General features: G+C 50.0%; 1 protein-coding gene across 1 annotated transcript; it reads right to left on the bottom strand.

The window, feature by feature from the left end:
• Positions 1 to 7342: 7342 nt before the first annotated feature.
• On the bottom strand, positions 7343 to 12960 carry TCTE1 (t-complex-associated-testis-expressed 1). Its single transcript, XM_010006055.1, has 4 exons — positions 12780 to 12960; positions 10461 to 11017; positions 9463 to 9912; positions 7343 to 7495 (listed from the first exon to the last, which is right to left on the bottom strand). The coding sequence occupies exons 1-4, from the start codon at positions 12958 to 12960 to the stop codon at positions 7343 to 7345; spliced, it is 1341 nt and encodes a 446-aa protein (XP_010004357.1).
• Positions 12961 to 13445: the final 485 nt, after the last annotated feature.

The following is a 13445-nucleotide window of genomic DNA, read 5'->3' as shown; positions in this document are numbered from 1 at the left end:
CTTTCCCTTTCAGCTCCCCTTAAAATGCACGTTAAAGACCCAGCCCATCCCTGCCCTCTTCGTTGTCTCTCCACTCATGCTCCAGAGGCTGCAGAGCTGCTTAGTAACTCTGATGGATACCCATAGAGAGGAGACTTCAGGAAGAGGTTTATTAAGTGGAAGTTTAAGAAAGTTAGGTAGCATCTGATGCCAGTAAATCGTTGCGGGCTGATTAGGCTACAGGAGGAAGAACATATTTTAAGCTCTCCCTCCAGCCTTTCCAGCCATGGCTTCAGTACTGCTCTTTAGTATCACCAGGGTGCTGCCTTGCTTTTAGTAGGGTACAACTTTGCTGCAATGTGCTTCTACTTTGCTGTAGTAGCTGTAGTCTGAAATACTACACCACCACAAAGAAATTGTATTACCAAAGAGCTCTAAGTCTCAAGTTGTGATTTGTGCTTCTAGTCATGTTTCATTCATATTCAGTGATTAGAATAAAGTCTGTGTGAATATGATCTATCTCAGAAATGGGGCATGGTTTAAGTGTTAGTTCTGTTTGGTAATGCTGCTTCCTGCAGTGCATGTGGGCCTAGAGTCTGCACTTCAATCAGGCATTATTGGGCACCAAAGGCTGGTTCATAGGACCTGGGAGTCCAGTGGGGACTTGGGCCTGAGCCTGCCTCAGGCTCTTTTCCTTGTGGGCATCCTGGAAAAAGAGGAAAAGGGCTTAGTCACATTTCAGGTAGAAATTAAGGGGCTATGTTAATTCCTAGTATAATTTTATTGAAGCCAGTGGTACTGTACCAATGTGAGCTTGGCTTAGCAGCTCCTCAGAGTGGTCTGCCCTTGAGTCCAGACAAATTAATCTTGCTTTGATGCATAGAGTTTGTGTTGAGACTTGGCCAACACAAATGAATGTTGAATAACTATTGTCTCTGCAAGCAGTGGGTTGAATTGTTCTGCTCTACTGCCTCCATCACAGCTGCCCTGCCAAGGGAAATGTTATGCCCATGGATGCGATCTCATCAACTTCAAAAGGAAGCCAACAAGCAGATTGACCTCCACTGCACTGGGAGAGGAGCCTTCTCCCACAGGATTGTATCCTTTCCACAAACGAGGTAAAAGAGGTCCCAAGGACAGAACTGAACCTGCAAGAACCATGGTCTGATGGCCTCCCCTTCCTTCTCCCCTCCTCACCTCGTCTGTCTATCTTGGGGGAGGGACAATTTATCTGTGGAGTTCAGCAAGCTCCTCTTCCTGCAGCTCATAACTAGGCTCTACCAACAGGTACATCATCCACCTATGCAACACTTCCAGAAGCTGCCGAGTGTTCAGGAGCCCAGTACAAAGCGTGGCGTGGCCATCCAGCACTGAGAATAAGCACAGCGGCTGCTGGAAAGCTAAGTGGGTTTTATTCCTCCCCTCCTCCTAAGGAAGACTCTTTTTGCTGGGGATTTTTGTTCGTTCATTTGTTTTTTGTAAAATTCATTTGGGAAATGAAGCTTGTGAGAAATTGGTACCCATCCTGAACCCTCCCTTGTCCTTCGAACTTCGGGAACAGGTGGTTCACCTACTGTGATTATAATTTAGCGGACTTCGTAGAGCAAAGTAACTTCACACCCAGACACACGAGGTTCTTTCACTCTCCATCAGCACAAGCTGCTTCTGCAATCTTAGCTACTCACATTAGTGAAAGAAAAAGCCTAGCTAGAATGTGGTGAGATGACTTAGTATTTTGTATCAGTCCCACGGTCCCAACGTCCATTAGCAGCGCCGTCAGCTGCCGTGCCATGAATTCGGACTTTGGATGGCAGCCCACGAACCGGTCAGGGAGAAAAGGTTTGGAGAAGCCCATGCCCGAGTCTAGACGTGTCTCCAGAAGCAGATGCAGAGGGAGGAGCAGCTGAAAGTGGACGCGGCCTCCTGCTCTGCCCAGCCAGAGGCTGGTGGGCTCTGCGTGTGCTGCACCTGCCCGCCCAGGAGAGCCTCTCCCCGGGGGCTGGGCAGAGAGGAAGGAAAGTAAAGGAATCACAGCACTGTTCAGCCAGCTGGGAATAAAGCAGTGACAACTAGACCCCAGAATAACAGGATTTCACTTTGGAAATGCCATCAGGCTTTTCAAACTGAAACAAGACTAAAAGCCCTTGACAGTTATGAGGAGTGCTTCAGGTTGCTGTTCCTTGCTTAAAGAATTTAATTTTTGTCCAGGAGGTGGGTTTAAGCACAGTTTAAATGCACAGTGCTGTGCAAAAGGAAGATTTGGGAGGCTCTGTGGCTTCGCAGTGGCATAGACTGATCAGGAATGGAGGCTGGACTTCCAAGTCTTCCTCTGCCCCTGGAGATGTGACCTGGCCATCCACCCAAGCGTGCGTGTGTGACAGGGTGTGCTTCTGCGTGCGGGTGTGCACGGCCGGGACCCGCTCCCCTGCAGGGGCTTGGTGTGTTTGTGGCTTTGGTCTGGTGCTGCCCGTCCGTCCTCGCGGCGAGGGCTTTGCAAGGTGACAGAGCATTGCTTGTTCCTCGTGAGAGGCAACTCCTGACCTGGTTTTGGTGAGGAGATGGTGTGAAGTATCACATCTGCTGCAGCGAGTGGCAGGGAGCAGGGATAAAAGCATGGAGCAAGCTGTGTATGAGAACAAGCTAATCCCTTGCTGGCTGCCTAGAACAGGAGAGCTGCTGGATCTGCTCCCTCGCCAACACTCTCCAGCTCTTCTCTCCCTCCCCAAACACGATGTGCAAACTGTCATTCCTCTGAGCTGGCTGAATCACCCCCTTCCTCTGAAGTCCTCTGAAGCTGTGCATTCACATAATTTCAGTCCTCTCTCTGCTAGGTGCTGAGGGCTGGCCCTGAAGTGCCAGCTAACGTGATGACCTCAGGCATGCTGGTGGCCAGACCTCACCGTAACCTGCTGGTTTGCCTGCACGCTGCCTTCCAGCAGTGCTCTCTGCCCTGGCTTGCCTTGTGCTCGCTTGGTGGAGAGAAAGCACAGCCTCGTCTCACTTTTGCAACACTTTATGCTTTCCCAGAGAATTTCACAGGACTTCTCTGAGCCTTGGTAGGCAGAGTAAGTTTGACAGACTAAAGTTAGAAAACAGAGGCCCTTGACATTTTGGTGGTCCTGATCTTCAGTGCCTCCCTGGGGAGGAAAGGCAGGTTGGCTCTTGTGGTGGTACAGGACCAGGAGAGGTGGTGAAAGCAGCACGTGTGTTGGGTGAGTCTCCAGACATGAGCTCTGTGCTTCTCCACTGGGACTGAGAGCAGCTTTGCTGTGGGTTGAGCTAGCTGAGGAGGGCAGAATAGTGTGTAAATGCTCAGCAAGACACGTGGAGAGGAGGGGTTGTAGGAGAACAGCTGTAAAAGGCTTTGCAAGTGTGGTCGTTTTTGCAGGAGACACGAGGCAAGACCGGGCAGGAGGCTGCTGGGCTGGAGCAGTGGTGCTGTGAGGTTGGGAGGATGGGAGGGAAATGCAGGGAATGTGACATTTGATGGAGAAGCCTAGGAACAAAGTGGGCTTTCAAAGCAGGCTGTGCTTGCTCTGGCTGAAGGAACAGGCAGGAGGTGTTTCCAAGCTGAGGTGCCAAGCTTCGCTGGATCATCAGAGCAGCAATGTTGCCTCCAAGCCCAGCACTGACAGCTTGAGCACGTGTCACCAAACCGCAGTGGCTAATGCAGCCACAAGGTGTAAATGTCACTAATGAATAAATTGCCTTGTGCCTTGGAGAGGCTAATCCATCACGGCCAGGGATGGGGATCTGACAGGCTCAGCTATTTCAGGCACAGCCTGTAGGGAGGAGGAACTGCTTTGTGGACGCTGATGCAAGGCTTGGCTCTGCACTGCTCCCCAGCTTCCTAGCTGCATGAACTCCAGCTTCATCCCCTTTCACTGTGATTAAAGGAGGAAGCAGGAGAGGGTCTAGCCTAGCTGTCCCTGAGTGGGCTAGCTGATGAGGGACTTTGGAGGGAGGCTGCTTCACTCGGGGCACTGCTGCTGTAGGTGCTGATGAGGTAAAACAATGAGTCCCCAGCAATCAGGAGAGCTTCTCTCAGTTGTTGGGGGTACAGGGCTGTGACCTGCACAGTGTGTGTTTCCAGCCAGTAATGCTTGGTTTATTCCCCAGTTCGGTTTCTTAGTTTGTCTCTATAAGAGATGACCTGGAAATGCTCTGAGGCTGCCCCAGCCCAAGCCCTCACCCTCTGTGGAGGCACAGCTCTACTGTTCTCTCCCAGGGGCAGAGCATAGGCTCCTCCATTCCCCTGTCACCATGGAACCCTGGCCACCAACACCTCAGCTGGCTGTGCAGAGGGCCAGCAGGTACCTGACAGGCAGAAACAGAAGCTCAGTGTAGACCAACCCAGTCCCACCAGCCCAAAGGGGGGCTGAATGCAGCACCCATTCCCATGCCCAGCCTCTGCCCAATCCCTGTGGCCACCTGCTCCTTCGCACCCGCTCGGTGCTTGCCATCAACCCACCGTCCTGTTGACGACATAGGCCAGCGTGACACCTTGCAAACCGATGCCTGGGTGGCTGGGAGCAGAAGTTGCCAGGCTTGGGAAGGCGGCCACCGGCCCCGGCTGCCACACACGCTGTGCTCAGAGCAGAAGCAGGACCTGCCATCTGCTGCGGGAAGCAGCCGGCTGGGAGCCCCTGCTCCGGCACCACGGGATGCCCGCTGGCGTAGTTGAAATGGAAGCCCTTGTGTCAATCCCCCTCCTTTACTGTCCGGCCACCTCCCTTGTGTCCCCCCATCACTCTGGTGCAGACCCACGGGTGGGAAGATGCTCCCAGCATGTCTGGAATCCCTCTGCTGCTGAGTGCCACCCAACGCTGCTCGCGCTGCTCCAGCGGCAGGAGGGGACGTGAGCTCCCAAGCAAGTTGCTGGAGGTTGTTCCCTCCTTCAGATGGAGGCCCACAGCTGATTCCTCTCCTCAAAGTCCCGCAGCACTCCTTGGGGATGGATCTTGTGGAGAGCTGAAGGGTCTGTGCTTGTCTTGCACTGGCACATGCCCTTCCCAGCACAGACTGACCTGCTAGTGACGGCTCTGCAAGGCAGTGTCACACCATGGTAACCAGAACCAAAGGTGACAAGTGGCCCACCAACCCTGGCAGTGTTTGCACTCAGACAACCTGTTGTTGCTGTCAGGGCTTTCATTTTTACCAACGTGTATGACATTTGATATGATTTCAACTCTTGCAAACTGGCAGATAGTGGACTGTTGGTCTTGGGTGTGGGTGAGTGGTCCAGGCTGCTTGCTTTGGGCTTTGCTGTTTGGCCAAGAGATTGATGGGAGGGAAGGCAAAGGGTTCTCCAGGCAGCAGCTACCTGTCCGGGTGCTCCTGCATGTGGCAGCCCAGGAGCGGGTTTAGAGGATGCTCGGGTGGTGTTAACAGCCTCAGCTATTTGCAAGAAGAGTAGCTCTAAGTATCCTGAAAAGCAAGTCAGCAGTTGTTCTGGGATTAATATGTTCTCCCAAGCCCTTTTCTTCTCATCCCTGTTCCTTACTGGCTCTGGTGGCCAGTTCCTCCCCATGTGTCTGCTAGCATGTCTGAGGGATCTCATCACTGCTCTCCCAGCACGAGCTTTCATTGCACAACTGGCTGACCAGATGCAGCCCTGTACTTGGAGCTACAAACAGGCTTGCCGAGGACCAGGCCACCCCATTAAGCTCCCATCCCACCCTCACTGCTGGAGCTCTTCCTTCATCAGCTTGAAGCTGATCTGGGTCTTTCCTGCTGTTTCTGAACACGAGTTCTCATATTCAGGTGTGTCATTCAGTGGAAATATTTTGTAAATGCAAATAAAAATAAATAAATCTGTTCAATACCTCCGTCTGGAGGATGGGAAACAAGTAGTGGGAGATGCCCCGGTGGGGAGGTTCCACAGCTCCTGCTACTGGTTAGGTTTTCTTGCAGATGTAGCCCCTGGAGCATCCACAAATGGTTGGGAAGGGAGCTACACAGCCCTGCGAGTGCTTGGGCCTGAGCCCTGCTGGTACCCCTGCCAGCAGAGGCAGCCTCACCCTCCATCCTTTCTGCTCTATATGGGGGTGACACGGTGCAGGCAAAAGGTCCTGTGGGACGGGGATCTGCGCGTGGTGCCGGCGTGGGCATCTGGATCCATCCAGCAGAGCAAGGCAGAAGCGGGTACGTGGCAAACAAATTATTTTGTGAGCACTGGGAAACAGTTTTTACTATCCAACTCTGTCAATATGATCTAGCTCTGTCTGTCTCTCTATATATGTACAAACAGTATATCACAATGTTGCCTTTTTTGTTGGAAATATCAAAGTACAAAGATTGTAAACCAAATCGGTGTAATAAAAGTTTCAGATGATTCACTGAGGTGGCTGCCAGCGGTGGGTCTGTGAGCGCTGGTGCTGCGAGAGGCATGAAGGCCCCCTTGCTTAATTCCTCACTGACCTCTCCTGAGTGGGGCTGTCAAAGGACCAAGGCAGTCAGGTATGTGCTCTGTCCTGTTCTCAGGTAGCCACATGGGGCAGAAGGAATCTGCTTCATTTTCCTCCATGCCCAGAGAAGCTGCTGCATTTTCAACCCTGTGGGCTGTGCGAGCCAGCAGTCCTGCAGGGACCCCTCTAGCTTGCAGTTATGTGAAACAGATTTTTTTTTGACAGGTTTGCACAGAAGAGCACTACTAGTTGAGGCAAGCATCTGGCTGAAAAGAGTTTGTCTCTGCAAAGCGGGCTAGCACAGATCAAAGACATAGCAACCCAAAGCAGGAAATCATGGTGGAGAGACCCGTCATTTATTTAAATATATTTTTTTCCTACTTTTCACCACCCAAATCTGAAACTCCTGACAAGTTTTGCTATGAAAACAAATAAATTATTGAGCAGAGCAATAGCCAGAAAAAGCTGCACAGGAACTAGAAGCAGCATTCCCTCTATTTTCTACACGTCTCAAGTCCTCCTCAGCAAAAAGCCTTAGTGGGCTGCCTTCCCTGAAGGTTAGGTCTGGACTAGAACATTTAGATGGTGGAGACTTCACCATACCTGCTTTTCAGGTGGAACAACATGTGGTTGCCCAAACTGGGCTTGCTGCCAGAGCACATAAGAAACACTACAGGAGGTGGGATTTAGTTTCAGGTGCAGTGGGAGAGAGGGTTCAAGAGGCAGATTGCTTCTGTGATGGCACTACTGTCCCATGAGATCAAACATCTGTCTGGTGTTAAGTCACAAGTTGGATGATGGGAATCTGGGAAGGGCTGTGGTGGTGGCCACAGATTGAGTGTTGCTCAGAAATACAAATAAATACAAGTCTCTGAAGTAAAGTATCTCCAACACTGAACCTGCAAAGCTCGTTGCTCTCTGGACTGTTTTCTTCAGAGGGGGCTAGCAGGGGGTTGCTACAGAGTCTCCAGCCTTTCTGCTTCCTGGTTGGCCCACACAATTTGGTGAATGAGGTACTCGATCTCCTGGCCAACCTCTGCCAGGCGGAGGTCAAACTCGGTCACAACCTTGTTATCTTCCAGCCCGTTAAGCAGCTGCTTCCCACCATCCTGCAAATGGGTAAGAAAGGGGAGTTAAAGGAGAAGGTCCAAAAGTGAAGTGTATCGCTCCATTTCCCTCTTCCCCAGGGCAACTTCTGCATTTCCCTCCTACCAGTGGTGGTGAGCCCAGGAGATGGTGTTAAAAGTGACAAAGGCCTTCGAAGCCGAAGCCCAAAATTTTGCTCACAGGAGAAGAACACAGGGAAGGAGTGTAACCTTATGCAGCACTCAGTGATGTGACACATGCTAATGACTCCCTCTGGGCACGGTGTCAGGAGTCTTCAAGCTCAGGCTGGTTAATAGCATGGCTGGTGATGATAACCTGAGAGGAGTCTCTGCATCCCCCTGCCCCTGGTCCCCAACTCACTGCCAGCTGGGGACAGAGGGCAGTGTGATTAGAGCACTGCTCATCATCTTGGCAGTGCTGAGAGCTCCACTGCTAACAGCATCCTGCCTGGATGCAATTTCCCAGGCTGGGTTGGCTTTCCTGTGAGGAACATCTCACACAGCTGGAGTCCAGCCTGTATGGGGCAGAAAATGTGAAGGAGGCAATTAACTTGGGAACATTTTCTTCCCTTACCTGAAGCGTTGTCTTTAGGGATGTGACAATTTGACTTTGTTACCCACTTCCCCCAGCTATTCTTTTTCAGGTACCAAATTAACCTCCTGTGCCCATGTCCTCCATCCAGGAAGTCCCCTCATCCCAGCACCCTGCCTCTTTGACCTTCTGCTCAAAAGGACAGGGCAAAAAGGACAGGAAAGGAATGTCTTTTTAATGGGCTCTGGAAGTCAGAATTTGATGCCTCTCTAACCAAGACACTCATATCCCCAAATATAATACCACAGGTTCACTTGTTTCCCAGATACTAATCACAAAGATTATTTTTTCTGAAGGTAAAATCCTTCTTTCCAACCTTTGCCCCCTTGTGTCATTACACTCAAATGTTTTTCCCTGTCTAGGATCATAAACCTCAGAACTCACAAAAGGTTTCTGCCATCAAATCCTTTTAAAACTGTTGTCAAATACATTGATGCCAATATTCCTGCCAGCAGGGACAGCTGGTCTTGCTGTCTATTGTGACAGTGAGAAAAATTAAGGCAGAGCAGAAAGTTTAAAAGCCGGCATGACTGCATTTTCCTGTTTCAGATTTCTAAAGCTCTTTTTAATCAGCAGAAGAGAAGCAGCCTGGTTTGTGAGTGTGTTGCACACTGCAGCTTTTGGGGATGTAGTAAGATGAGCAACCTGGTCTAGTGGGAGGTGTCCCTACCCATGGCAGGGTGGTTGGAACTTTGGTGACCCAAACAATTCTTAATTTCAATGGTTCTATGATTCTAAGATCTGTGGATGCTCCTCTATCTAGAAAACTGTAAGCCTGTGGTTTAGAAGCCACTCATAAGCACCTAGATGTGCCACTTTTGACCTACCGTGCCACTCCAGAGTGGCAAGGTGAGATAAAGGAGCTCAACAACAGAGCCAATTTTCAGTCTCCCCAAAGCATGTGATGGACAGAAGAGATTCTGGGAAGGGTGACACTATCTGTGTGCTGCTGAGTGACAGATGGCACAGCAGATCCAAAGTGCAGAGGATATGCATAAGGCTCTTGTCTCATGCTGCATATCATTATTAGATACTCCCACGTGTGTGAAGTGGCTTTGATTTTTCCCAGACATACTTCCTCGTCCTCAGTTTCCTAGGGGGGAAAATGTCTCTCTGCCCAGAAGCCCAGAGCCTGGAAGCCAGATTCAGATTGGGAGCACCTGTCAACAGAGCTAGATGTATGTGTGCACAGAAGATGTCCTCCTTCCTGTCATCTTCTAGAGTTTCCTCCCTCCTCACAACTGATTGGTATAGCAGCAAGATTGCATCATGAGAGATGCATTTGCCTCTGTGGCTTCAAGACAGGGCAGGCTCAGCATCTGCTTTGCAAGGCCACCACACAGTCTCGCAAACTGCAGGGAGAAGGGGTTTCTCTTACCAGCCCCAGGTTGTTGCATGAGAAATTGATGCTTGTCAGGGTGGCATTCTGAGCCAGGACCTGGGAGAAAAGCTTAGCGGTTCCCTCTGACAGGTTGTTACTTCCCAGATGGATGGACTTCAGGGTGGTGTTGGTCAGCAGGGCCTCGCCAATCGCCTCCCCACCTTTGTCCTCCACATGATTGAGGCACAGATTCAGGGAGATGAGGGTGGAGTTCTTGGCCAGGGCACGGGCAAGAGCCTCAGCCCCCAGGTGACCAATCTGGTTGTTACACAGATTGAGGATTTCTAATCTGCTGCGGGTGAGCAACGTGCCAACATCTTTTGCCCCCTTGTCCCTGATGAGATTGTGGGAAAGGTTCAGCTCCACCAAGCTGGGGTGATCCAGCAAGTTACGGACCAGCAGCCTGGTCTTCTCATCATCCACGTTGCTGCGCGTCAACTTGAAAACCTGCGGGCATAAAGGACAGGGACACTAAAGAGCCAGTGCTTTGGATTGTGTGCTGTACAAGATCTCCAGCAAGTTAAGCCCATGGCCCACCAGACAGTGTCTCCCTTCACTTCAGACACCTTTAGCCAACAGGTTCGTGTTGTTGCATTTACAGTGGGCAGATACTTCCAGCAGGCTGGAGACACCACTGGTGTCTCCTGCATGTTCTAGGGAGAAACGGTTCATCTGCTGGAAACACCTGTTCCTCTCCTCTTACTCTCACTGTCCAGTTAAATTAGGAGTGTTGCTTTCTCTTGGGTTCCAAGGAACATGCTTTGCAGGAGCAAGTAGTTTTCTTACCAACCCTCTGGCAACCATTTCTAACAAGAACATATGCCGAAGCAAGATACTCAGCACTAGGCCAGCAAGTTAACATTGCTGCACTCTGCTGGACTGCAGCTTGCAAGGGGATGGGTGCTCCCAGAAAGCAACACTAGCTCCTGGTTTTCTAGCCCTGGGAAATTTGAAGATCTAGCTGATGAAGGAAGGTTGGGTTTGGGATACGTTACTTTCAAGTTGCGGCACATCTTCACGGCGACAGCCAAGTTGCAGCAGTCCTGGTAGGTAAAGTTAAAGAGTTTCCACTCGAAGTTCATGCCACAGTCCTTCACACCGTAAGTGAGATGAAGCTCCTCAAGGTGAGGGAGAGCAGTAATGAGGGCTCCAAGGTCATAGTGATGCATGGGGACATCACTGAACCCAGCATCACTGTCTGAATCACTCTCCTCCTTTTGATCCACCTTCACTGGTGGCAGGAACTGATCAACCTCCAGTTTCCGCACATAGTCTTTGCAGAGTGGGATGAGCTCTAGGACCTGGTTAGGGTCTGTGGAGTTAGGGATGAAACATTTCAGGACGTTCTCCAGGTGACGTTCAAAAAACATCCGTTTCCAGCTCTCGCCATAGTTGGAGAGGTCACACACTTGCCATCGCTCAGTGCAGCACCTCTTCCAGTACTCCTCATCACTCACTAGGTTGGCAGTCACAGTGAGTGGAAGGCCAGTGGAGAGCCTGTCCAGCACCTTCTTCTGGTGTTCAGGCAGAAGACGGTTCAAAATAGGGTTCTCTGGAGAGAAGAGAAGGAGAGGTTGCTCTGGGCTGTAGGAATCATGGCTGGCACTCTGATTGTGCTCAGGTCCCCAGCTGTGTGCCCAAGCCCTCCCCTCTGATGATACTGGCTCTCTTCTCAGTTGCCAGCTGCTGGTGCAGGGAGCTAAGCTGGCAGAAAATGAGTAGGAAACATTTCCTACATTTCTGTGTAGGATTTCTAACTGTTACAATAAAACATCAGCATAACTGGGCTTTCTCCCCTAATATTTGGGAACTGCATCAGAAACTTAGCTCCCAGCGTAAATTTAGTTTGAATGCAGTTTATATTCAGAGCAGGACTTCTGCTCCCAACAGAGCTAATTCAGCCTTACAGCGAGGAGAGAGCTTGGCTTGTCATTTGCTGAACTTTCTCCCTTTGGTTTCTAAGCATATTAAAGAATGATATTTGAGAATCATTGTCTTGTGTGCTATTCATGCAAGTTCTGGTGCCTTTTAATCTTAACTCAGGTGTCTGCCTTACCCCAAATTGATTCCTGTCCACCTTGTTTAAGTAAAAGTTCTCTTTTCCCAGGAGCTTTCTTCCCTCAGTCTGTTTTCCAGTGTTTGCCCTAGGTCTCAGTTTGCTCCTTTGTGCTGGAATTTCTTTGTGTCAAGTAACACCAGAAAAAAAGCCATGTGTACTGACATCACGAATGCTTGGTGACACATACACGGCAGCATTAACAGAAATCACTGATGTCAGTTATTAATTGAAATAAGTAATACTTGGGGAAAACAAATTATATTTGGGAAAGTCACATACAAGAAAACATAAGGGGCATGCAGAATAAAGACAGGGCCCAGATAGCAGTGAAACAGCAAGAATTAGACAAAACCAGATTCCATTTAGAGGAAAACATGTCCCAAGTAGTCAACAGCCCAGCCTTGAGACAGGCCTGCAGGACACCTGCTAAACAGATGGAAGGGATGGGAAGTGGCACTCCCCACAGCTTATCTTGGTTACAGCCTTGAGCACTAGGGAAAAAGACCTTGAGTAATTGAAATCTCTGTATTGATACATTAATGAGCCATTAGCACACTCAAATTCACACCCACAGGCTAGAGGGACCCCTGCTAAAAAGAAGCCCCTTACTCTCTGAGCATGCATACTGAAATTCCTGACCATTGCCACTTTGAATGGAAGTAATGGATTAGTTGACCAGTCATGTGTGCCAGTGGTAGAATAATGTTAGACACTAAGTCCTTTCTCAAGTTTTTGGGTAGGAAAGTAGCCCTTGCTACCTGCTGCCTGACCAGCTGACCTGACCACCACACCACCTCTAGGCTCATCTGTAGCAAGCCTGGCTTTATCCCCCACCCCCTTCCAACCTAGTTAAAAGCCCTATCAATGAGACACATCAGAGCTCTATCCTCAAGAGCTACCATAACGTATGCATAAATCTAGAGAAGGAAACAGCAACTCCACAGCCTCGGCCACAGTTGAGGTAATTGAGTTCAGCAGAGCATGGAGGGAAGAGGAAACAATAGGACAAGGTTAGGGCACAGTCACATCCTGGATAGCAGCCCAGAGGACTACAGCCACCCCTGGAGTGTACAAATATATACTTAGCAACTAAACAGTTTGTTTAACTAGCTGCCTGAGGGGATATTTCTCCCTCCAGCAGGCTTGGGTACCACGCTCTGCCTTTCAGATGCCTCTGCCTGCCTTGTTGACCCCCTGCTCCCCGTGACTGGTGCTCTCTCTTCACGTGCACCAGGGAAGACAAGCTCCTGCTTACTTTCAAAATTCTGGACAATGTGCTGGAGGCAGAGTTCAGTGAGGTGGGGGACAGTGGCAAGGGACCACTCGGGATCCTCGATGATGCGGTGCATACGGTACGAGTCAGAAGTGAGGGTGGTCTGGGATGGGTACAGCCAGGGAACGGCTGTGCTCTTGTCCCCAGCCACTGGCTGCTGCATCCTGCTCAAGATCCACTTCTCCTTCAGGACAAGAAAGATGAAAATTGCTTGAGAGCAGGAGTCACCACCGTGTTTTCCAGCTGGGATGCCTGCAAAAGAAGAAGGTAACTTTAGAAAGAGGCCAGCAATAAGAAATCTCCTCTGTAATGCACTCAGCCCCTGCTCTTTGCCTGCTTCTCTGCTTGGACTGGGAGCACTGCAACTAAGCAATTATTATCCAGCCTTATCTTTCTACAGTGTCCGGTACTAAGAGGTCTCTAGGTGCCAAGCATAATAAGCAGATAATAACGTGGTATTAATTCAGACTGCTACTGAAGAGGACGGACAGGATTTGATTTTTTACTGTTTTTTCCAGTAAAAGAAATAGGTGAAGCTGGCAGGAGCTGGGTTTAAAGCAAAGGAAAATTATAAGTCTTCACACCACCTGCAGTTGAGCTGGGGAATTCCTTACTTACTTTATACTTACAGAATATCTATGCACATTC

The sequence above is a fragment of the Chaetura pelagica genome, unplaced genomic scaffold, assembly GCF_000747805.2.
Source record: "Chaetura pelagica isolate M959 unplaced genomic scaffold, ChaPel_1.0 scaffold271, whole genome shotgun sequence".
Classification (NCBI taxonomy): domain Eukaryota; kingdom Metazoa; phylum Chordata; class Aves; order Apodiformes; family Apodidae; genus Chaetura; species Chaetura pelagica.
This window is presented reverse-complemented; position numbering and strand designations above follow the sequence as displayed.